The sequence below is a fragment of the Micromonas commoda genome, chromosome 3, assembly GCF_000090985.2.
Source record: "Micromonas commoda chromosome 3, complete sequence".
Taxonomy (NCBI): Eukaryota; Viridiplantae; Chlorophyta; class Mamiellophyceae; order Mamiellales; family Mamiellaceae; genus Micromonas; species Micromonas commoda.
Window position 1 is genome coordinate 274,843 of NC_013040.1, and position 24,418 is coordinate 299,260.

The 24,418-nt window shown below is 67.5% G+C and overlaps 6 protein-coding genes across 6 annotated transcripts; 3 read left to right on the forward strand and 3 right to left on the reverse strand.

The window, feature by feature from the left end:
* The first annotated feature begins 6 nt into the window (after positions 1–6).
* Positions 7–2,111, forward strand: MICPUN_93648 (predicted protein). The gene has a single exon (XM_002500355.1). The coding sequence runs from the start codon at positions 215–217 to the stop codon at positions 749–751; it is 537 nt and encodes a 178-aa protein (XP_002500401.1). The 5' UTR covers positions 7–214; the 3' UTR covers positions 752–2,111.
* An 8,112-nt stretch (positions 2,112–10,223) lies between these two features.
* On the forward strand, positions 10,224–12,806 carry MICPUN_56720 (predicted protein; the record flags this gene model as incomplete). The annotated part of the gene is made up of 1 exon (XM_002500356.1): positions 10,224–12,806. One exon carries the CDS (start codon positions 10,224–10,226, stop codon positions 12,804–12,806), a length of 2,583 nt encoding a protein of 860 aa, XP_002500402.1.
* Positions 12,807–12,891: 85 nt separating this feature from the next.
* On the reverse strand, positions 12,892–16,954 carry MICPUN_56721 (condensin complex component; the record flags this gene model as incomplete). The annotated part of the gene is made up of 2 exons (XM_002500796.1): positions 12,892–16,613; positions 16,838–16,954. The coding sequence occupies 2 exons, from the start codon at positions 16,952–16,954 to the stop codon at positions 12,951–12,953; spliced, it is 3,780 nt and encodes a 1,259-aa protein (XP_002500842.1). The 3' UTR covers positions 12,892–12,950.
* A 360-nt stretch (positions 16,955–17,314) lies between these two features.
* MICPUN_79795 (predicted protein) lies at positions 17,315–19,837 on the reverse strand (the record flags this gene model as incomplete). The annotated part of the gene is made up of 2 exons (XM_002500797.1): positions 17,315–18,852; positions 18,919–19,837. The coding sequence occupies 2 exons, from the start codon at positions 19,835–19,837 to the stop codon at positions 17,315–17,317; spliced, it is 2,457 nt and encodes an 818-aa protein (XP_002500843.1).
* Positions 19,838–20,493: 656 nt separating this feature from the next.
* MICPUN_56723 (predicted protein) lies at positions 20,494–22,374 on the reverse strand (the record flags this gene model as incomplete). The annotated part of the gene is made up of 1 exon (XM_002500798.1): positions 20,494–22,374. One exon carries the CDS (start codon positions 22,372–22,374, stop codon positions 20,494–20,496), a length of 1,881 nt encoding a protein of 626 aa, XP_002500844.1.
* A 101-nt stretch (positions 22,375–22,475) lies between these two features.
* On the forward strand, positions 22,476–24,401 carry MICPUN_56724 (predicted protein; the record flags this gene model as incomplete). The annotated part of the gene is made up of 1 exon (XM_002500357.1): positions 22,476–24,401. One exon carries the CDS (start codon positions 22,476–22,478, stop codon positions 24,399–24,401), a length of 1,926 nt encoding a protein of 641 aa, XP_002500403.1.
* Between the last annotated feature and the right edge of the window lie 17 nt (positions 24,402–24,418).

A 24,418-nucleotide genomic window follows, 5' to 3' on the forward strand; every position in this document is an offset into this window, starting at 1 on the left:
GCTCTCGCCAGCGCTCGCGACGACCGCTCGGGGTTCTCCCCTCGGAGACTCGAGCTCGGGACTCAGGGGGACACCGGTAGGACACGCGCAGTCGCCTCCGTCGCCTCCCACCCCGCCGCGAAACCCACATCGCCGAGGTAGGAAGGCCCCCAGGGGCGGACCACGGGAGGGGTGCCGATATTGTCTCCGTCCGGTGACGAGTGCCCCTGATATCATGAGCTCGCTGGCCAAGACGCGGCTGCAGACCGAGCGCAAGGGCTGGCGCAAGGATCACCCCCACGGGTTCGTCGCCAAGCCCCGCACCGCCAGGGACGGATCCGTCGACCTCCTCAACTGGGACTGCAAGATCCCGGGCAAAGCTGGCACCCTCTGGGAGAAGGGGCTCTACCCCATCCGACTGGAGTTCACCGAGGATTACCCGTCCAAACCGCCCAAGGTTTCGTTCCCCGCCGGGTTCTTCCACCCTAACGTCTACCCCAGCGGCAAGGTGTGCCTCAGCATCCTCAACGAGGACAAAGGCTGGAAGCCCTCCATCACCGTCAAGCAGATCCTGGTGGGTGTCCAGGAGCTGCTCGATAATCCCAACAACGCCGACGCGGCGCAGGAGGCTGCTTACAAGCTGTTCAAGAAGAGCGGAGCCGAGTACGCCAAGCGGGTGAGGATAGAGGCGGCCAAGTACACGGAGGCCCCGGCGGGTTTCGTGGCGGGCGGCGGCGCCACGGGAGCGGAGGACGACGTGATCGTTCTCTGACGAGACGAAACTCTCTCTAATAGTCTGCTAGTTTTTTTTTCAACCTTACTATACATCAAGTGACGAACGCAGAGTGGACGCCCGCGCGACGCCGCGTCAAACCCCCCTGGCCGCCGTACCTTCCCCCCGCCACCACGCGGTCCCCGATCAGCCTCGGCCGCTCCGGCATCGCGTCCCCCCGCGTCGTCCTGGTAAACTCGAAGAGCACCGCGGGCGACCGGTAAATGCGAATCAACAACCAGTACAGCCGCTCCTCCAGCGCAAACTCCTTCGCCGCGCGCATCGCGTATATGTCCTCGCACAGCCGCACCAGCCTGTGCGTGCTGGGCAGCTCCATGTACGGGATGTGCTGCGTGAGGTTGGTGGTGAACTGCCTGGCGAACGATCCGACGGCGAGGACGTACACCACGTACACGCCCGTCAATCCACCGACGAATTTTGAAAACGAAGCCAACGCGCCCCTCGCGACTTGCGCCGATACCAGTATGAGCTCCGGTCCCTGTCCGTGCGAATCGCACGGCACGAACATGTCGTAATTGTTGGCGTCCACCTGCACCAAGACCTGGCCGCATCGAGCGCCCCACCACGGCTGCGGCGTGCCGAATCCGTTGAGCCGCAGCTCGCAGTCGACCATCGCGTCGGTGCTGTAGTTGGCGATGGGCTCGCCGTTGCCCAACAGCCGCCACGCGCGGGGATACAGACCGCGGATCAGCACCACGTCCCTGTCGCCGCTCGCAACCTGGTAGAACTGCTGCGCGAGCGTCCTGTCGAGCTTGACGGGCGGCCCTCGCGCGTACAGAACCTGGTTATCGAGCGGGAGTTTCCGCTCAAACGTCCAAGCCGCCTCGACAACCGTGCCCGGAGTGGATACCACCCCTTTGAACGCGGCGAGGCGAGGGGGCGGCGGCGCCCAGACCCTGTCGCTGTCCGGCGCGAGGCACACCTCCTGCACCTGTCCCGGGTAGGTGATGGGCGGCGCGGACGTGTTCGTGTTGAGATCGGCCCACGCGTACGGAACGCCGATGTGTTTTTGGTACCCCCCGTAAAACACGGGAAACGTGGCGGTGCCGTCCCTGGCGGATACCGTTATGTTGAGACTCGCGGCGTGCACGGGATTGACGCCAACCTGCGGGTTACTCGTGGAGAACACGTAGAAGGGCACCAGTATGATGGAGAGCAGCAGCAGGAACAGCCCGCCGCCCTGCACGATGACCTTCTTCCACCGCGGCTGCGGCGCGCCGAAGGGGTGGTACGCTCGGTATGTGTCGTTCCGAACGTTGACCCGGAAAAGTTCGCGGTTGATGTTCTCGAGTTTGAGCCAGTCGAACAGGTCCAGCGCGCTGTCCGTGCACGCGTAGTCCAGGAGGACGCGCAGCTCGTACAGGAACGGCACGGCGAGGTAGGTCATGAACCCGAGGAAGGAGATGAAATCCGATCGCTCGTGCAGCCGGTTGGCGCCGCCGTCGCTCTTGTACCCGGCGCGAATCTGCCGAGCGTTGAGCGCGAAGGATACAGACTTTAACAGGAAGAAGACCCGTATGAGACCCGCGCGCCCGGCGCTGGTGGATCGTAGGGACCCGTGCTGGTGGTACAGCCTGAACGTGAAGGTGCAAAAGGCGGCGTAGGTGAGGAAATGGTACGCAACCTTCGCCGCTTTGGCCTTGTTCAGGTAAATGATCCTGTCCGCGACGATGAGCGCGATGACGACGGTGATGGCGAGGACGTAATCAATCGGGAACAGGCCCTGGTTGTAGGTCTGAACCAGCGCCTCGTTATCCCCGTTGACCGCGTACTGGTACGACAGCGCCACAAACACCAGCGACGCGAAGTCCGCGAACACCGATTGAAAGTAGTAATCGCGCCCGCCCCGCGAGAAGGGAGTCACCGCGGTGATCCCGGGCAGTTTCCAGCGCTGGGTCCTCGACCCCGGCAAAACCCCGTCGCTCTTGGTCGCCTCCCTCAGCTGCATGGCCTCGATGGCCCGCGCGGCATCGTGCGCCGGGGTCGTACTCGACGCGGGTGCCGTGACCCGAAACACGGCCGTTCGCCTGTGCGTTTTGACCGCGTCGTCGGAACGCTCCTCGGAACTTTCGCCGGCTCTGGCGAGAAAGGCGAGATCCTCGGGATCCGCCTCCACGAGCTCGAGCCGCATCGCGTCGCCGTCGCTGTGCTTATCGCCCAGCATCGACATGGCCTCGTCGACGGACACCGGGGAGAAGGTTCCGTCGCGGGATCGAGCCGTGGACGATTCCCTCGCCGCGTACCTCGCCGTCATCACCTCCTCTTGGGTCTCGTGCCGATGGTACGCCGTCAACGCGTTGTTCAGACTCGCCTCCACCTCGACCCACGCGATTCCGCATGGAGACTGCTCCGCGAACGCCGCCCCGGGCTCCGGGCGGAGGATGGACACGGCGACGAACGACGGGTCCCGCTCAGCCTCGGCGGAGAGGATGCGGTTGGTGAACGCCTCGAAGCCGGCGATTGACCGCTCGAGCCAGCCGCGGGAGGAGTCGCTCCTCTCAGAGTTTCCCGTCCCGTCGCGAAAGTAGAGGCTGGATTCGTCGTCGTCGGATAGGTCCGAGTAATCGGAGGCTATCGAACGGCGATCGCCGGCGTGGCCCAGCTTACCGCCGTCCGCCGACCCCTCGCCCCGTCGCAGCAGCTTGAACCTGTGCAGAAGGGTGCAGAGGTACGCCAAAAACACCGAGAAGGATGACCTCAGGAACGATTGGTCGCCGTCGGTTCCGGGGAGGCCCCACACCTGCGCAGCTTCCGTCTCGCACAGACCCCAATCCACGCACTGTTTCGTGCAAGGGATCGACGCCGCGTATCCCACGATCAGGCACACCTCGCTGTACACCAGCATCACGAGCCAGTACGTCGGCGGCGGCTTGGGGGACGCGATCAACGCGTAGCACGCCAGCGACGTTGGGAACACGAGCGTGACGAGAGAAAAGTCCAGCGCAAACGCAAAGAAGAACACCAGGTAACACGCGGAGAACTCCGGCGCGGTGACCCACGGCCACACCTTGTACAGCGCGCCGAATATCAAACCCAGCATCGACGACCTGTCGCTGATCCACGACTGGAGAATCGCCGCGGGCGAATCCGGGTCGATTGATTTCTTATCCTCGTCGTACGCGGAGCGAGGTTGTTCGTCGCGAGGCGCGTCGTGGCGCGAATCGGAAGCGAACGGTCTTCCCCCCCTCCCGGCGGGGGAACGAGGGGATCGAGGGGTCCTCGGCGTCGCGTCCCCGGCGCTGGCGAACGATTCATCCTCGGAAACATCGGACTGGTCCGCGCGGGGGGGGTGGTCATCGTCCGCGTCGTCTGGGGTTCTCCGCCGATTGTAGGACGTTCGCTCGGTCTGTTGCGCGTCCCGGCCGCTCTCGAGCTCGAGCACCTCCCTGGACAGCGCCGCCACCTCCGCGCGGATTTTGGTCGCGCGCACCCGGCGCTCCTCCCGCGTCCGCATGGCGACGAGGCACTCGCGGACTCGAGCACGTAACCACTCGGCTCGTCGCGACATTCCCCCCGCGAGCGCGGCGGCTCTCGCCTCCCTCTCCATGTTCACCACTGCGGCGTACGCGCGGGACTGGATCATCGACCGGACGCCGTAGCCGAGCACGAATATCGCGAGGTCCGGACCGAGCTGCCCGTCGTCCCACCCCAACACGGAGTCCACCTTGTACAGGCCGAGCATGTGCGACGGGGTGCACGGATTCGGGTCGTACTCGATGCCGAACTCGTCCAGGGGCGCCTGATAGAGCAGCGCGAAACCCATGGCCGCCAGGTTATAGTACCGGAGATATCGAAAAACGGCGTCGCCCTTGACCATGATGGCGTCGCGCAGTCGAAGAAACGACAGCGCCAGCACGAGGTATCCGCCGTGTAGCACGTCCCTCGAGCTCGTCCCAACCGCAAACACGAGCACCAGTCCAACCTCCAGGGAGTACCTGACGACGAAGTACCTGGCCCACTCGAGGTTGGTGTACTTCTCCGATGCCGACCAGGACAGGGGTGCGAAGATGCGAGCCAGCGCCGGGGGATCCCCTGGCCTTCTGGGCAGCAGCGCCACCTGCGTGGCGGTGATGCGCGGGACAAACACGTCCGGCGGGAGAAACGCATCAGAAGACGAATCGTCGTCCGAGACGGCGTCCCCGTCCCCCAACAGCGGGTCGCTCATTCGCGACATGCCGTCGCCGTCGAGCGCGGCGGCTCTCCGAAGCCCCATCTCCGTCGCGGCCAACACCGCGTCCATCCTGAGCTGCGAGGCGGCGATGAAAAACGCGGCAAAGTACCCAAAGAGTAAGCCCGCGTCCCTGGGCGCCATGCCGAGCCACCAGAGGAGCTGACGCTCGGGAGTCTGGTCCCTCGCGTGAGGACGAACCTCGTCCGCGTCGCCGTTTGGCGCCTGCAGCAGCGCTCGAAGCCTGCCCGGGGTCGTTTTGGGGGGCAATTTTGGGACCGATGAAGCGACGTAAGGGGGCGGCGGGGACGGCGGCGGGGGCGGGCTCGCCGGCGGTCGCGGCGGCCGCCCCGGTCTCGGGGGCATCGGCGGGGGATGTGGGGGCGGTGGTGGCATCGCCCTCGGCGGCGGCGGGCTCGGCATCGCCGGCGGCGGCGACCTCGGCAGCGGCGGCGGGCTCGGCGGCGACGGCGGCGGCGGCAAATGGGGCGGCGGCGGCGGAAAGGGATCGTTCAGGCTCGGCGGCGCGCCGAGCGCGACGAGGTACTGCCACATCGCGATCCCCGCGCAGAACAGCGCCACGGCCCTCCAGAGGTTCACGCGCCTCGCGGGCGCCTCCCCGATTTTCGACTCCATGAGCATCGCCGCGAGCGCCAGGTACCCGACGGAGACGGCGTTCATGCTGGCGATGGCCACCGTCGCGAATGCCACGTACATCAGCCCGGGCATCAAACACGCCAGCGCACCCTCCAGAAAGGCGGGAGCGAGCGACGCGAGCGCGCTGAGCTGGCCCCAGGTGGTGCGTTGGTCATCGCCAGGCGCGGAGGGCGTCGTAAACCCTAAACCTGGATCGTCGTCATCGTCGCCCTCCTCCGGCCCGAGCGCTGGCTCCGGCGCCCGTCGGCGGGGGGAATCGGGCGGGGTCCCGCACGCCCCCGGCGGCCCGAAACCCCGGCCGAACTCGTGGTGATCCGAGGGCGACCGCGACGACGACCCGTCGGCGTCGAAGGCGTCTTCGTCCCCCTCGGGGATCACGCTCGGCGGGCCGATTTTAGCCCCGTCGCTCCGACGGTGCCCGCCGCTGCCCTCGGGACCGGCGGGACCGGCGTCGAAGGGAAAGGGCCGCTTCGCCGCCGCGGGCGGTGCCGGCGGGTGGAGCACCTTGTGCGGGGGCCAGAACAGGTGGCACGGCTCCGGCGAGCACCCCGACCTGAGCGCGGGGGGCAGTTCCTTGAGCCACCGCCTGGACGCCCGCACCAGCTCGTTGCTCACCAGCACCGCGGCGCTGGCCCGCAGCATCTCCTCGTACCTCGGCCACAGCGGCAGCGACGGCGGCGGCCACCGCCTCAGCCCGACCCAGTCCAAGACTTCAACCTTGCGGTCCAGCGCAATCTCGGCGCTGACCCAGTCGACGGTGAAGGCGTAGTTCGCCACGGCTGTGGCGATGGCGAGTACGCCCAGCCACTCGGCGGGAGCCGCCGAGGTTTTCAGCGACATCGACAGCCACACGAGCCCGCCCATCATGACCGCGCCGAAGACGTCGACGTGTCTGAGCGAGAAGTACAGCCCGCACAGCGTGAGGACTTTGCTCGAGTGAAGGATAGCGACCCTTCGCAGGAGCGGGAGGGCGCCCTCTTGGGTCGCGGCTACAGAGAGGGCGCGGCGCCCGACGCCCACGCCCGACGCCGACGACAGCGCGCCGATGCGGTGAAAGTGCGTGACGATAACCAGCGCGCTGGGGCCCAGCAGCTGGGACATGAGCTCGTTCGCCGGGAGGTCCGGCGCGAGTCCCACGGTGCGATGCAAAAAAACCCGCGTGCCGGCGGGTAACCGCAGCCACCTCGCCAGCGGAAACGCTCCAAACGCGTATCGCGCCCCCAAATTCACCAGCGCGAACCCCAACAACGCGCGCCATCGCGGCGAGTTCCTCTCGTGCCTCGGGTTGTGCGGCAGGGGCACGATCAGCGCGGCGCCCACCAGCTTCAGCAACGCCAGGTTGAGCAGCGAACACTCCCCGGTACACACGATGAAGGCTCCCGTGAGCACCACCGCGTACGCCCCGCAGCCGTCCACCAGGCGCACCGTCGCGAGCCAAACCTCCGCCGCGGCTGACGTCGCGAGCGCCCAGAACGCCTCCCACGTCACCGCGCCGCCCTCGCCCGGCGGTTTGGTGCCCGATCGCTCCTTAGGGATCTCGTCCCCGTCCTCGTCGTCCGCTCGGTCGAGGGGTGATAAAATCTCGACGACGCCGGGCAGGTTGAGGACCAGGCAGTTTATGACCAGGATGCACGCCATGGGCACCATCGCCCTCGCGACGTCGGGCTGCCACAAACCAACCAGCTTCAGCGCGGGGACCCAACCCTCCCTGTTCAACCCCGTCAGCTCCGGGATGTGATCCAGAGCCCAAAGGTACATCAGCGAAAGCGCAAACGCGATGACCCGACCGGTGTTTCGAAGGACGCCCGCGTCTCCCGGCCACACCAGCGTCATGAGGAACGCGAACAGCAGCGCCGCGTGGAGTAAGTCGTCCTTGGACAGCGCCACGAGCCACAACGAGAGGGGAACGAGGAGGTTGCTGAGCAGCGTGACCGCCGGGCGCTCCCACCCGGGCAGACGCTCCGCATCCTCCAACCTCCCGCCGCCGCCGCCGCGCCGCCGCCGCTCCTCCGCCGCGGCGTTCCTCGCGGACGCGTGCGCCGCCGCCGCCGCCGCCGCCGCGCTCGGGCCGCCCTCACCGTCGCCGTCGTCGCCGTCGAGCGCGCTCCGGACCCCGTCGCTCCCTGGGTCGTCGGAGAATGAAAATTCATCATCCCCGTAAACCTCCGGCGCATCCTCCGCGACGCCCGTCTCCAGACGGACGAAATCCGGCGGAAGACCCGTCCCGCCCGCCTCCCGCGCCGCCTCCTCGATCTCGCTCTCCGTGGGACACGCGCGAGCTATTCTCGTCAGCCACGTCACCGCTCCCAACGCGGCCAGTATGCCAAACACCCTAAACTGTCCCTCCGCCGTGGTGAGCGCGTCCACCCTGTGCAACCCCACGGCGGATAGGAGCTTGCCGATTTTCGACGTCTCCGGGTCTGGGACCACCGCGTCGGGGATGGATATGAACGCGTACTCGGCGGCGCACCACGCCGCGAGGTACCCCACGAGGGTAGGACCCAGGCGTTTGCTAAAACTCGAGTGCGACGGCGGGGTGACGACGGCGAGTAAGCCGTACACCAGGGGCGGGTACGCGAGCGCGCACTTGGACGCGAGCGCGATGACGACGCAGACCAAGCCGGCGATCGTCCCGGCGAACCGCGCGAAGAGCCGCGTCTCCAGGTCCGGTATCCGAGTGACGATGGGGGCGGCGCGAGCGTCATGGCCAGCTGTGTCCCCCAATCTGGCGCCGTCCACGTCATCCTCCGATCCGTCGTCGTCGCTCAGGTCGCTCGGGTCGCTCAGGTCGGACAGCCCGAGCGAGGACGACTCCCCGCGGAGCAGCGGCTCGTCCAGGTCGTCGTCCACCGCGTCCGCGTCTGTCACGGAGCTTCGATGCCGCCAGGGCGGCCACCGAAACCCCGCACTGACGCCGGCGGTGGCCTTCGCTCCCCGAGAACTCCTCGGCGTCTCGCTCAGCTCCGACTCGGTCCCGTCCCCGCCAGCCGGTCGGTCGTCCCGCCGGTCGGTCGTCCCGCCGCCGCCGCCGCTCGGTCGCAGCGCCCCGGCCGCGCAGAGGCACCAGAACAGACCCGCGACGCTCAGCGCGTGAGCGTACTCGAAAAAGTTGACCCATCCCGACGAGCTCGAGCCGCCCAGCACGTAAAGCCCGAGCCACTGCGCCCGCACCGCGTTCGCCGTGGCGGTAAGCTCCGGCAGCTGATACGCGTACATGAGCGCGAAATGCGCCGCCGCGTACACCGCCGCGAACTGCGCCACGGATTTTGGCCACCCGCCTCCTCGCTTCCCCTCCCCATCCCGCCGGGCGCGCCTTCGATGAATGCTCGCCACCCCGAACCACCCCGAGAGGATGCCGCCAGCGGTGCGCCGCCGCTCGCGCCGCCTCCGCCTCAGCGCGAGCGGCGAGAGCACAGCTGCGCGCGACGGCAGCCCCCACGTCGCCAGCGCCAAGAGCGCGCACGCGAGGTACGGCGCGGCGGCGAACGACGGGACGGACGCGCCGGCGACGACGGCGAGCGAGAGCGACGCGGGCGTCGCCCAACTCGGAACCGATCGGTCGAATCCGTCCATCGTCGATCCGCCATCTGTCACAGCTGTGCCGGACTCGGCGGCGGCGGCGGCGAGCGCGGCGGCGACGGCGGCTTCCGTGGCGTGCGCCCCCACGCGTGTTCCCGGGAGTCCGATGGTGAGCGCCGCCACCTCCGCGGCGGCTACGCGGTGCAGGAAGAGCTGCGCCGAGGCGAAACACGCGAGGGCGAAGAATGGGAAAAAGTCTGCGAGGTACGCGGATGCGCCGTCGAGCTCGGCGAAGCCCAGCCATCGCAGCGCGCGCGCGCCGGCGGCGCTCCGGGGCCAATGCGGTCCCAACGAGACGTACAGTCCCTGCACGACGCACTCGCCGGCGATGGCGAACATCGACAGCACCAGCGCGCGTCTCCAGATGGACAGCTGCGTCCGCGTGAGCAGCGCGTGTTGCGTGACCGGCGCGACGCTCGTCGCCATGCGCTCCGCGCCGAAGAGGGCGAGGAAGCACGCGGACAGGACGCTGGGTCGCTGCGAAGCCGCCTGGAACGTGGCGGCGACGAAGAGCGCGAGGGAGGAGAGGAGCTGGAACGCCATCGCCCCGCGCCTCGCCAGGCCCTGTCGCCCCGACGGGATCGACTGCCGCGGTGCCGAATTCCTCGGACCCGATCCTCCCGGCCCAGGCCCCGGGAGGTCATCCGGCGACCGGGGAATCGACCCGGCGCCTTCCATGGTGTGCGCGCCGACGACTACTGGGTAGTTGGTCAGGCGCCCACGGGCGCGATACTGCCTATCGCGCGCTTGGAGTGACGGGGACGCGGGAAATTCTCCGAGAATCGTGCCCGGAGATCTCCCGAGTCTGCTGTGACGACCTGGCATCGGAAGATCGGTTCATGGTGTTGGCAGGGTCGTGGTTCACGCGTTCAACATATTTAGGGTGGATGTTCGACATCCTGGCGTGCGGACAACCCCGAGGTATCAGACGCTGCTCGCGCACGAGCACGACCACGTTCCCCAACCGGAGTCGCGCCGCGGCCTGCTCCCCCCGTGTCGTAACGCCGAGAGCCAAACTTCGGGTCGCTCTGCGACGCCGACGACGTCATGCGCCTCCTGGATCTGTTGCCGAATGACTCTTGGCTCGCGTCGAAATCCTCGGGGTCGTCGTCCTTCGCGCTCCTGCGCAGACCGGACGACCGACCCGTTCCATCCGTGTCCGTGGCGGACATGCGAGCGCACATCGCGTTCTTGCGCGCGGTGCACGTGCACTCGACGCGCGACGAGTCGTCGTCCCTGTACGTCGACGGACCCCCGCTCCGCGCGGCGGTCGGCGACTACCTCGCGTGGCTCGCCGAGGTGTCCCTCGGGCCTTCGGCCAGCCCGGGCCCTTGCCCCGGCGAGATGCTCGTGACGCGCGCGCCCACTTTGCCCGTCGCGTGGTGCTGGCACGTCCATCGCCTCGACCCGCACGCGTACGTGCGCGACTGCGCCTCGCTCGTGGGCGCGGTGCCGTACCCAGTCCCGGGCGTGGGCTTCGCGTCGGACGAGGATCAAGTCGCATCGCCTCAGCGACGGATCGACCCACCCGATCCAGTCTCGTCATCTTCCCACCTCGCCGACATCCTCGTCGCGGCGATCGGCCGCCACGCGCCGTTCCTGTGGCAGGTATCGGGCGCGGCGTATAACGACGACGCGTTTCTCCTCTCCGCCGCGAGCCGATACGAGGAATTCGTGGCGATGACGGTGAGAGCCCGCGGCGCGTCGCTGGCGCCCCCACTCGACATCGACCTCGCGTGGCACACGCACATGCTTCGCGACTCCGAGTACCTCCGCGAGAGCGCGAGGATGCGCGGCGTTGAACTCGGCGCGATGGCGCACGATAACGGCGAGGGGATGGGCGCGCACGGAGATACGAGCCGGCTGGAGGCGCCGTGGGCGAAAACCCTCGCGGCGTTTCGCGAAACCGTCGACGTCTCCGAGACGGACGGGGCGACGGCGATGAAGTCGGCGTTCGAGGCGGCGGTTCCTCGCGGCGCGCGTCACAGGGGGTACGCGCCCGCGTGGTGGTTCGCTCGCGGCGAGAGCGTGGTGGTCGTCGACGACTTCCTCTCCCCCGAAGAGTGCGAGGCGATCGTCTCGCAGATGCCCGGCCCGGAGTCCGCCATGAACTGCCCGAGCGGCAAAAAGGCGCAGATGTACGTGGACGGGGACGCGTCTGTGGAGGCGAGGATCCGCGCCGCCGTGTCCGTCGGACTCGGGTTCGAGGGCGAGCCCGAGGCGTCGAAATCGAGCCTGGTGCTCGAGGATATCGTCAACCGCGAGACGGGAATCGGCGGAACTCGATCCGATCAGTTCGACCCGCATCGCTCGTTGACCGTGGAGCGCACCACACCGACCGTCAAGCTTCCCGCGCGGGTCTCCGTCGGCACGATGCATCCGCATCGCGATCGACTCGCCATCTACACGCTCGAGGGCGAGACGATGTTCGAGGACGATACCCTCACCGCCGACGGGTACACGTGCGTGGTGTACCTCAAGGCGGACGGCGGAACCCTCGTGCTGGAACCGGACGAGTGCCCGGGATCCGGCGACGCGAGCTGGACGCCCCCGGGCGCGAAGCTGACGCGTCGCGAGATCGACGTCCGGCCGGGTCGGCTCGTCGCGTGGCCCAACCACGCGTTCAAGCACTGCGCGGGACGCCGTGACGTCGTCGAGGGCGAAGACGCCGTCGCCGAGTCGAGGTGGTTGCTCGGGCCGTTTCACTTCACCCCCGGTCGCGCGCGGCTGCCGCAGGTGGGCGACTGCGGCTCGGCCGGGTCCTACGACACCGGACCATCCAAACCCCCTCCGCCGCCGTTTGAGTTGGCCGATATCTGGCCCGATCACAAGGTTGAATGGGATTTCACGCCGCCGGAGCCTCTGAAAATGCACCGCTCGGGCGAAGCGTTTCAACAAAAGCTGCGTGCCGACCTCAATCGGTTCGCGGGGACGTACAAGGCCGTCTTCGAGAAGGGGGAAATCTCTCTGGGCGACGAACCGTTCAAATTCTTCGGGTTGCTTAGTTATCAGCCGCTCAATCTCTGTCTTCTGCCCTTCATGTTCATCCCGTTCATCGGCTGTACCACCGTGAATGTGTCGCCGACGTATCTCGAGTCCTACACCATCACATTAAGGCCTATAGGTCTGCATACCCCTCAGCGAAACTATGAGGAAGATGTTATGTACGGGAATCAGAAATCGTGTTACTTTGGCAAGTGCCACGGTAGCTATTCTGAGGTGCGCAGACGCGCCGGCCCCATGCATGTGACCGGGGTCGGTGAAGCGAAGGATGATAAGTATAAGTCCGTCGTGCGTTTGACGCTCGTCGAGGCGAACGAGAACGAGTTGCGGTACAGGCGCAAGGGCAAGGACGCCACCGCCGTGTTCGACGCCGAAGGCAGCCGCGCCGCATCACTTGCTCGAACATATCCCGAGGATCCGGAACACAAGGGGATCTTCCAAGAGTGGCTGGAAGAAAACAAAAAGAGGCCGTTCTGGTCTGATCTTTCGATTTGTGAGGATTCCGCTCCTCCTGACAAGCGGATTTTGGATATCGACGGCGAGATGGTCGTGCGCGACGGAGAGATCGTGCTCACCGAGAGCGTCGACGGGCGCGAGCCGTTCACCATCACGCTGAAAAAGCAGTAAGCATTTTCTATCAGTGCAAGTCTGCTTCTCTCTCTGTGCAGGCGCGCGTGAGCGATGAAGCCGGCGGAGGTTCGATGACGCATCGTTCATTTTATACAGAATCTCAAGGTCGTTTATTCCACCCCACCCCTAACCCCTCGGGCCTCACGCGGCGATCGCGTTGGGAGCCCGGTTCTCCTCATCCCCAGCCGCGGACGCGTCGGCGGCCTTCTTCGCGGATCCGTTGTCGGCGCCGACGGCAAACGCCCCCGGGTTGATGGCCACCGTCTTCGTGGTGTTGTTGGTCTTGTAGATGCCCACCAGCCTATCCGCGAGCTCGAACATGTTGTTGCGAAGCGAGATGATCACAAACTGCGCATCCTTGGTTCGCTCCTTGATGTAGTGGCCCACGATGGAGACATTCTTAAAGTCCAGCGCGGCGTCAATCTCGTCCATCACGTAGAGCGGCGTGGGCTTGTAGTGGTGCAGCGCAAACACGAGCGCGAGCGAAGACAGCGTCTTCTCACCGCCGGAGAGGTTGGCGATGTTCTTCCAGGACTTCTTGGGCGGACGCACCGAAAACACGATGCCCTCGGCGAAGGGGTCCATGGAATCCACCAGCTCGAGCTCCGCGTCGCCGCCCAGGGTGATCATCTGGTACATCTCCTTCAGCCTGAGCGAGATGACGTTGAAACCCGCCATGAACTCGTCGAGTCTTTTCTTCCTGAGCTCGTCGAACTGCGCGCGGGTCTCGTCGCGCTGCTCCGTCACCGACTTGAGCTCGTCGTTGCGCTCGTCGTATTCGCCCATCTTTACGCGGTACGCCTCGATGGAGCTCATGTCGGGCTTCATCTCCTTGAGCTCCTCCTCCAGGGCACCGGCGCGGCGCATCTCGTCCGCGGCGTCGACGGTGTCGAGCTGTTCGGGGGTGAGAAGCTCGGGCACCGGGACCTCGCACTCGGCGTGGAGCGACTCCTGCTCCTTGCGGAGCTTGTTGAGCTCCTTGTCCCAGTGCTTAGCCTTGTCGTCGTTCTCCTTGGACTGCGCGTCGAGATCCTCGAGTTTGCTCTGGATGTCAACCTCGACGTGCTTCAGCGCCGCCATCTCCTTGACGGCGGCGTCCCTAGCCTTGGAAGCGGCGGCGCACTCCGCGGACTTGGCGTCGACGAGGCCCTGAAGCTCCTTCTGGGACTCGAGCACCGCCATGGCGCCCTCCTCCAACGCGGCAAACTCAGCCTTGATCGTCTTGACATCCTCGGAGAGCTTGGCGCGCTCGGCGACAGCCTCCTCGATCGCCTTCTCGAGGCGCGCGGTAGCCTTGGCGTGCGACGCGGCCGTCGCGCGCTTCTCCGTCGCGGCGTCGCCCGCGGCGGCGATGCCGGCGGCGAGGTCCTTGACGAGAGCCTTCTGTTTTTTTAGCTTCTCGCCGCCGACGGCGTCCATCTTAGCCTGGAGAGCCTCGCACTCGGCGCGAACCCCCGCGGCGTCGGCGACAACCTTCTCGTAAAGAGCCTTGGCGTCGGCAACCGCCTTCTCCAGGCGCTTGAGCTCCGCCGCGTCCTCCTTGGTCACCTTGGCGGCCGCCTCGAGCTCGCCGAGTCGGCCCTCGAGATCCGCTGCGCGTTCCTCCGCCGCGATCACCTCGGCGCGAAGCTTGGGGAGGGATCGCTCGAGCTTGGCGACGGCAGCCTCGGCATCCTTGGCCTCCTTACCCGCGCTGACGGCCGCCTTGTGCGCCTCCTCGTAGGTGACCGAGGCTTTCTTGAGGTCAGCCTCCGCCTGGGCGACGGCGGCGGCGGACTCGGCACCCTCGCCGTCGAGATCGGGCGCGGCGGTGCCGGTTCGCATGCGACCGCCCCTGGGCTTGGACCCGCCGCCGGACATGGTACCCGACGTCTCGATGAGCTGCCCCTGGAGCGTGACCACCCGCCTGCGGACGTTGCCGCCGTAGGCAATCTTCGACGCCGCGTCGAGGTCGTCGGCGACGGCGGTGTCGCGAACGCCGTAGTAAAAGGCAACCTCGAGCCTCGGCTCGGCGGGTTTGATGAGGTCGATGAGCCGGGGCGCGCCGCTCGCCGGGGCGGACGTCTTTTTCGCCTCCCGCATCTTCCCCTCGAGTGATCGCTGCTTCTCGAGGATGAGGAAGGTGGCGACGCCGAGGTTGTTGGACCTGAGGTGCGCTACGCAAGCCTGGGCGTCCGCGGTGGTCTCGACGACGATGTAATCGAGCGCGGCGCACGCCGTGGACACGGCGACGTCGTACTTTTTGTCGATGGCGCCGAGATCGCCCAGTCGCCCGAGCACCCCTTTGATCTTCCCCTTGGACTTTGCCGTCATCAGGGACTGGACGATGACGCTTTGAGACTTGGCCTGGTCCGCCGCGGACTTGCTCTGGGCGAGCTTGCCGCGAATCTCGCGGGTCATCTCGTTCGCGCGCCTCTCCTGCTCCTTGGCGGCGGCTTCAGCCTCGCGTCGCTCGGCGGCTCGCGACCTTTCGCTCTCGAGGGTCGATTCGGCGTCGGCAATCTCCTCCGTCTTGGATTTGGCCAGCGCGACAGCCGCCTCCGCGCCCGCCTTGGCCTCCTCGAACCTTCGCTTCGCGTCCTCCTTCTCGGTCGCGAGCAGGTCGCGTTCGGTGACGGCGACGTCCACCGCAGCCTTGGCGTCCGCGATCTTACCCTCCCACGGGGACAGCGCGGCTTGAGCCCTCTCGAGCTCGGCGCCGATGGCCGCCATCTCCCCCTTGAGGGACTCGAGCATGGCGTCGAGGGTAGCCTCCTCCTTCTCCACCCGGGACTCCAGCTCAGCCTTCTTGGCCTCGAGCTCGGGCACCTCCTTCTCAATCGCCTCGCACTCCTTCGCCATGTCGTCGCGCTTCTTGGTATCCTTGGCAACCTTCTCATCCAGCTTCTTTGCGCGAGACTTCATGTTCTTGAGGTCCTCCCTGTGCTTGATGTCCTTGCGCTCAAACTCGGCGAACTCTTTCGTGGCCCTGTCGAGCTCGCCCTTCAACTCGTTCAGCTTGACGGCGTGCTCCTTAACGACAACCTCGAGCTCCTCGACAGCCTTGTCGTACTCTGTGGACTTTGCCTTTTCCTCCTCGAGCTTTGCCTCGAGCTCGGCGACGGATTCGGCAATCTTGGCGACGTTATCCCGCGCATCCTTGACGTACATCTGGTACGCGACCGTCTTGTGCCTGAGGCACTCGCGCTCCTTGGCCATGAAGGCCTCGGCTTCCTGCCTGGCGTCGTCGAGGACGTCCTTCTCCTTCTCGACAAGCTTGAGGCGATTGACCTGGCCGGTGCGCTTCTCGTTCAACTCCTCCAGAGCTTTGCTCTTCTGCTCGATGGGCTCGACGTACTGGTTGGTGCCGATGATGTCCTCGAGGTATTCGAGGAGGCCCTCGTCGCCGGGGTTCGCAGCCTTCGGCTTCATCATGGAGATCTGCTCAACCTCGCCCTGGAGGATGAGGAATCTGTTGTTGTTGAGGTCGACGCCGTGATGCTTGAGGAGGTTGGTGACGTCGGTGAAGTTGCTGGTCTTCTTATCGACGAAGTACTTGGAGGTGTTGTTGCGGTAGGCCTCGCGCGCGATGACGAAGTCGCTGTCGGGCACCGCCTCGAAGTCCTCGCCCTCCTTATCGACGATCTGGTGAAAGTGCACCTCGACGCGCGCGTACTCGAGGTTGCGGAAATCGGTCGAGTTGTGGATGAGCTCGGAGACCTTGTTCAGGCGGAGCTGCTTGGCGCGCTTGCCGAAGACGAAGAGCATCGCGTCGATGACGTTGGACTTGCCGCTTCCGTTGGGGCCAACCACGGAGGAGAACGACTGCGAGGTTGGAGGGACGATCGGGGAAGGAGGGAACGGGCGGGTAAGTCTCGGACGAGATTTCTCTCACCACCGGCCCCGCCGACGCGGAGACGGAGCCGCGCGAGATTCGGGGCGAGCGCCGCTCGTTCGGGGGCGTTGGGTCGATATCGGGACCCCCGAACGTCTCGAGACGACGCCGCGTCGATCGAGAGGACCGGTGAGGTCGCCGGTATCGCGCGCACCTTGTGGAAAGGCCCGACGTGCTGGGCGCCAGCGTAGGACTTGAAGTTCTCCAGCACCATCTTCTTGATGACGAGGCGGGGCTTCTTCACCCCGGCATCGGAGCTCGGGGCCGTCATGGCTGGAGCGTTCGCGGGTGGTACGGGCGCGATGTGGTGGTGCGCACGTCGACGTCGCTCACGCCGCGCTCAAGATGAGTGAGGGCGACCGCCGCTTCCAACCCTTTGGTGACGCGGGAACCAAAGGGGGAAAAAGCAGCCGTTGTGAAATTTCTTATCGGGGGGACCAAAAAAAAAAATTTGGCAGTAACAAAACGCATACGCAACTTTTGCGAAATTTCCCGAAACGCACGGCGAATGTCACGAAAAAGCCCGTCGACGCACTCGCGAGCGGTCCACTCCACGGAGGACGCGGATGGTCCGTTTTTCTTCTCTGCGTTATTAAGCGCGCGAGCTAATAGCCGCGAGGACGTTCGAGGGTCACATCTTCCGCTTCTTCCCCGAGCCTCCCCCTGGAGCTCCCGCGTACAGGGACGGCGTCGCGCGCCCCGATTCCTCCATCGCGCCTCCGCCCATGTCGCTCTCCGTCCCGGCATCGATCGGGCGCTCATCCTTGGGCTTGAGCGCGCCCACGTCTCTTCGCAACTTGCGCCGGAGCTCGTCGTACCGCTTCTGATCCGCGACGCTCACCGACGGCTGCACGCGCTCGAACGCCTGCTCGAAGTGCTCCAGGGTCACCTCGGGCGGCGCGGGCGGCGCCGGGAGCGCGCCCGCGGCGGCGCCCGCCTTTCTAATCTTCTCCCGTTCCGCATCCGCCGCCGTCGCGGCCGCGAGGTTACCCTTGAGCGCCGCGACGCACGCCTCGCGCACCAGGCTGGCCAGGTCCGCGCCCGAGAACCCGCCGCATCTCGCCGACGTGCCTATCGAGCCCACGTCCACGTCGGCGGCCAGCGGCGTCTTCCGCGTGAGCGTCTTGAGGATGGCGGCGCGGCCATCCGGCGGGGGCAGCGGCACGTAGAGGAGCTTGTCGAGCCGCCCCGGCCGGAGCATCGCCGAATCGATCATGTCCGGCCTGTTCGTGGCGGCGACGACGAACGTGGACGAGCGAGCCTCCAGTCCGTCCATCTCGGTCAGCAGCTGGTTCACGACGCGTTCGGACGCCTGGTTCCCCTCGTTCCCGCGCCGGGGCGCGAGCGAGTCGAGCTCGTCGAAGAACAAAACGCAGGGCGACGCGGCTCTCGCCCTGGCGAACAGCGTTCGAACCGCGCGCTCCGACTCGCCCACGTACTTGTTCAGCAGCTCGGGTCCCTTGATGCTGATGAAGTTGGCGTTGGCCTCGTTCGCCGTGGCCTTGGCCACCAACGTCTTGCCGCAGCCCGGGGGACCGTAGAGCAAGACGCCCGTGGACACAGCCAGGCCCATAGCGTGAAACCGCGCCGGGTGCGCTATGGGCTCGCACACGGAAAATTTGAGCTCCTCGCGAACCTCCGTCAGGGACCCGACGTCCTCCCAGGTCACCTCCGGCGTCGTGGTGAACCCCTCGCGCTGCGCCGAGGGCTGCACCTTGGTCAGCGCGAGCGCAAAGTCCTCGATGGTTATGGAGAGGTTCGCCAGTTCGGAGGCGTCGAACGGTCGCCGATCCGCCAGTCGACCCGACCCCATCAGCGTCTCCTCGGGACCAATCTCAACTGGACCCACGTTTTCCTTTTCCACCACGCTCTGGCTCTCCTCGCCGGAGAGTTGCTGGAAGATGCGAGCCACCGCGGAGGCGGCAGCCTCCTTCGCCAGGGCGCTCAGATCGGCTCCGACGTACCCTGGCGTCTTTTTCGCAATCTCCGCCAGGTCCAACCCGCCGGCTAAACGCAGCTTCTTAGCCTGAACGGCCAGTATCCTCGCCCGCGCGCCCTCGTCGGGGATCCCCAGCATGATCTCGCGATCGAACCGGCCCGCGCGGCGCAGCGCGGCGTCCATGCCGTCCGGTCGGTTGGTGGCTCCGATGACGGTGACGTGACCCCGCACTAAACGATTGGGAGGCGCGTCGTCGCCGTCAGCCCCCGTCCCTTCGCCGCCCGGGGAGATGCCACCAACCCCGTCGTTGAGATTATCCATCGACGCGAGCAGCTGCGCCACGATCCTGCTCTCCATCTGCCGCCCGGCGCTCTCGCGTTTGGGGACGATGGCGTCGACCTCGTCGATGAAGACGATTGACGGCGCCGCCGCCGCCGCCGCCGCGAAGAGCTGCCGGATCTTAGCCTCGGACTCGCCCGAGACGCCCGCGACAATCTCCGGGGCGGCGATGGAGAAGAAGGGCACCCCGGCCTCCCTGGCGATGGCGTGCGCGAGGGTGGTCTTGCCGCAGCCCGGGGGACCGTGCAGCAAAACGCCGCGGGGGGGGTCAACGCCGAGCCACGAGTAGAGTTCGGGGTGCGTCAGCGGGCACAGGATGAGCTCGCGAATCGCCCTCAGGGATTCCTCGATGCCGCCGAGGTCCGCGAGCGTGACGTCCCGCGGAGGGACGGGCTGGAAGGTGTTCACGCCGTCGCCGCCCCCCGGGCCGAAGGGATCCCCCGGGCCGTTGCCGACGCCGCCGGGCTTGTACTTGCTCCCTCCGGGGAGGTAGTCCTCCAAAAAGTCGTCGCCAAACTCCGACTTGTTCCGCCTGTTCTTCTTGTTGTTCACCCGCCTGTTGTCCCTCCTGTTGCGCCTGTTGCCGCGCTCCGCCTCCTGCAGGCGCCTGGCGCGGGCGAGCGCGATGGCCGCGACGTGAGTGGCCGCCGCCGCGTCCGCGCTCTCCTCCCTCCTGCTCGCCGGCGCGGCGGGGTGAGCGCCGGAGCCGCCGGAAGGAGCTCCGCCGCCAGCCTTACCCTCCGCCGCGAGCGCGCGCTGCGCCGCGGCGGCGACGACGTGTGGCGGCGCGAACGCGGCCTTTTCCTCGCCTCCGTTCGCGTCGTTCGCCTCGGGCGCGGGTGTGGACGCGTAGAGCCTCTGAAGATCTCTGTTCATCTTGAGCGAGGGATCGTGCACGTTCGCCCCGGGCTCGTCCGCGTCCATCTCGTCGCTCTCCCCGTCGCAGTCGTCGTCGGAGTCGTCGGAGTCGTCGTCGGAGTCGTCGGAGCCGGAGTCGGAGTCGTCGGAGCCGGAGCCGGAGCCGCCTCGCCCGTTCTCGCGCTCGGCGAGGTGCGCCGCCTCCATCGCCTCGAGCGCGTCGCCGCCGGCGTCGGACCCCGGGCCCCGCCGCCGCACCTCCTCGCACGCGCGCTCCACCATCTTGCGGAAGACGTTCGCGGGCTTGCGCAGGTACTCGCGGTAGACGCTCCTGAGGTGCTCCACGGTCGCGGCGACGTCGGCCGGGTCGCCCCCGTCCTGCGCGAATTCCTGGACTCTCGGGATGAGGGTGGTGTCGCCGCCGGGGGCGTAGCTGCCGCCGCCCCTGGCGCCGGCGCCGGGCGACCGGCTGTTTTGCCTCGAGGGCTTACCCTTGAACTTGCCCATCGATGCCGAGGGCCCCGGGCCCCGGGTGATGCCGGGTGAGACTCGGAACTGCGGCGTGCGCCGGACCGGCGCCGACTTTTGCTCACCGCCGCCGGCGCACAAATGTGGCCTGATGGCCAAAAAATTTCGGAGAGACGCCTTCGTACCTTCGCGCTGACTATGGCTAGCTACGCCGCCGCCGCTCTGCGGACCGCCCGTCTCGCCCCAGACCCCGACCAGTACATCCCGACTAGTTCGCCGAGCTCCGTCCCTTCCTCCGCGTCCCCGCGCGACGCTTCGTCTCGTACCCCGGGGGACGCCTCGACCCCGTCCGAGGCGGACGCCTTCGACAGCTCAACCTTCCTCCTCACCGGACCACGCCAACCCCTGCTGTGCATGCCCTTGGACCCGAGCGCGGCGGCGTCCTCGCGCGCCTTCGCTCCAGCCTCCGTGTCCGGCCTCGCCAGCAACGCGCGCATCCTGCGGTCGTCGAATCTTCCCAACGGACCCGTCATCGCGCCGTGGTCCCCGGCGTTTGCCGCATCCGTCGACGACATTTTATTCCTCCGATCCAACACCCGGTTCATTCCCCGCTCGGTCGAGTGCGTCACGTCCAGCTCGCGCACGTACCGAGCCCGCCACTTGGACGTCGGGATGAAAACTTTACCCTTGTTCGCGTCGTGCGCGTTGGGCGGCAGACGGCGGTGGCGTAATCCCATCGAACTTTGAAGCGCGGCGACGTACGCGCCGCAGTCAGAGTTTGACGCCGATTCGAATAGCCGCGGCATGATGCGCTCGCGCATGGCCGCTATCCGTTCCTCGTTGAGCGGGTGCGTGCTCAGGTACCGCTCCATCTCCTTGCGTGCGCGTTCGTCGTCGCCGTTGAACGATGTTGAACGCCGTTGAACGCCGTTGAACGATCCGTCTCGCGTCGAGCTCGACTCCCGCTCCGCCAGCCGCCGTTGCTCGACGGCAAACGCCTCCAACGTGGACATCATCCTCGGCCCCGCGTCGGGATCGAAGCAAGCGCCGGTGAGCAACCGCATGCCGATCTCGTCCGCTTCGTACTCCATCGTCCTGCTGTACGGCAGACTCACCGCCAGCTCCGCCGCAGCCTCCGCGCCCACCATCGCCGACGCCGTCACCGCGCCGCCCAAGAAATCCGCACCGAACATCGCCGCCAGCGCCCACCCGACGGCGACGCCCATCGTTCTCAACATCTCGATCGACGCGTGCTCCGCGACGTGCCGCGCGATCCTGTGTCCCATCTCGTGCGCCAACACGAACGCCAGTCGTCCGTCGTCCCTCCCGCACGCGCGGATCAAGCCGGTGCTCACGAAGATGTGGCCTCCGGGCGCCACCGACGCGTTCACCTCGGGGGAATCGTACACGTGGAGGCTCCACGTGGCACCCTCCGCGAGCAGCGGGTGATGCGAGAGGTTTTTAGGGTTCGTCCCCACGACCAACGCCGGGTCGAGTCGGTTCACCAGCTTCCACAGGATCCCCGCCACGCGCTGCGTCGCGGGGTGCGACGGGGGCAGGAACGATCCATCCAGGCGCTCGAACTGCGCCGCGGTGGCGGCGCGCAGGAGCCGCTCCTCGTCGCCGAGGTCGAGGAGCATGAGCCTACGTCGCCCCGTCGCGGGTACCTCCTCGGTGTAGACGTGCGCGACGACCCCTGCGCCCGTGGCGACGACCGCGACGCGAGTGACCGATCCCGATCGCGTGCGACCGAGGAGGGCGTCGCGCAGTCGGGCCCTCGCGGACGGGGTGGTGACGGCGTTGAACACCCTGTTGGCGGCGTTCATCCTCGCGGTGGCCAGCACGGTGCGACTCGCGATGGACCCCGCGACGTAAGCGGCGGGGATGATGGGGTTGGGCGGCGCGAAGGACACATGGCGCGAGGGCCCAACGAAGGAGCGAACGCGCGATGACGACGCCGTGACGATCGAGCCGGACGTCGTCGAGCGAGAAGGGAGGTTCGAACGGAGCGCGGACGCGACCGAAAGGCTCTCGGTGCGTTGAGCGACGCGCCGGGCGCCCCGATGGGCCGCGCGAGCAGCCCACATGGCCTCGCCGGTGCCCGTGCCCTGTGACGGGATTCCGGCACGCGTTTCCCAGGAGAGCAGCGGTGAGGTCCGATGATTTCAAACCTCGGGGCGCCAGCTCTATGGAGACGCCGTCACGGGAGGTATCGGACGCGGGTTCCGCCGCGAGGCGGAATCCGCGCAGTCCCGGGGTGAGCCTCGGCCGCGGCCTGGACTCGTTTCTCGACGATCTCACCCCGGAGGCGACGCGGCAGGCGACGACCGAGGACCGCGCCGCGCTGCTGCAGCTGACCAAGTTCAGGGAGCGGCTCGCGGCCATGGGCGACGGCGCGGGCGACGGTGACGAGCACGATCCCCCGGCGACGCCCTCGGACAGCCCGCGGACGATGGATACCACCAGCCGCGCGTCGTCTCCGCCATCGCCGGACGAGAACGCGCCGCCGGGCACGGGCATCCCGGGCATGACCCCTCGGAAGGTTCACCCGTCGTTCACGCTCCCGCCCCACGAGCAGCAGCGGCGCGACGCCGCCGCCGCCGCCGCCGTCCGCACCCGGGGCACGTCTCCGAGCCTGATCACGTCCCCGTCGGGTCGGATCGAGGTCGGCGCGACGGCGACGACGACCGCGCGTTCCTCGCCGCTGGGCCGCGAACCGACCACCCCGACGGACCTAGACGACGCCGGGGGGAGTCAACGGAGGCGCCGGGCGCGTGTTCTCGAAGACGGAACAGACGTTTTCGGCAGGGACGACGACGACGTTTTCGGCAGGGACAACGACGACGGCGACGGGCTCACCGAGACGCGCGGGTCCGCCGCCGCCGATACCACGGCGCGGCCGCCGGCTGACGACCCGCGCTCGTTAGCGACTCGGTCAAACGACGATCCACGCATCGTCGGGCGGCTGCTGGGATCCGTGGAGGCGGCGTTGGCGGAGGCGGTGACGCCGCGAGCGGCGCTGGGTGCCCTGCGCGCGGACGTGGACGAGTGCAGGGCCGCGATCGACGCCCTTCGCGAGAGCCACGTCGCGCTCGAACGCGAGGACGGCGCGTTGACCGAGGCGCAGGGTCAGATGCGGGAGGAGCTCGACGACGCGTGGAGAACGCGGCTGCCGCGGCTGGAGCGCCTGATGTTCCGACTCGCCGATCGCCTGGACCGCGTGGTGGACGAGGCGGTGGCGGCGTCGGAGGCGGTGAACGTGCGACGCCTCGAGGAGGAGCTGGGTCGGCTTCGCGTTGAAATCGCCGAGACAATCGCGAGCATCGGCGATGGCACGGGTGAAGCCGTCGGCGAGGCGACCCTCGAAGCCATCGCGCACGTGGACTCCAGCGTGAACGCCCTGCGCGCCGAGACCGCGGCCGCGGTGGAGAGCGTTCGCGTCGAGACGCTGGCGCGGTTGGAGCGGATGGAGGCGGCACAGCTGGCGGAGGAGGCTCGGCGAAAGAGCGCCGTCGAGAGCGCCGTCGAGAGCACTCGCGGATCCCGTCATTGGAGCTCCTTCGCCGCGGGTTTGGAGCCGTGCGTCGACGTGATCACCGCCCTCGCGGCCCGCGTGCTCGGACCGGGGCGTCGTTCGGGCAAGGACGAACGCGAGAGCTACCCGGCGGTGACGGCGACGGGATCCGCTCTCGACGACGAAGCGTCCGGGGTGATAAACCGTGGGCTCCGACGGCAAATCCATCGATGCAAAACCATCGGAGGCGTCGAAGGCGTCGCCTGGGACGACGACGCGGGCGCGGACCTGCTCGGCGCGTCGCTCGTCGTCCTCGCCGCCGAGGCGGCGCACGCGATCGCGCCGCGCGGTCCGTGCAGGGTGGCGACGCGGGTCGTGCGCGCGGCGGTGTGGACGAGCACGGCGGCGCTGGCGTCGGGCGCGGTGAAATCGTGGTGCCACCGCGTGGCAAACGAGGCGATGGCGGAGCGAAGGAGGCGGCTCGAAGGGGGTGCGAAGGAGGGCGCGGACGTCGATGACGATGACGAGGAGGAGGAGAGGTTCGAGACTCCGCCGGCGAGGTCCTCGGCAGATCCCGAGCTGTTCGTCGACACGCACTGACAGACACGGGTGCCCAC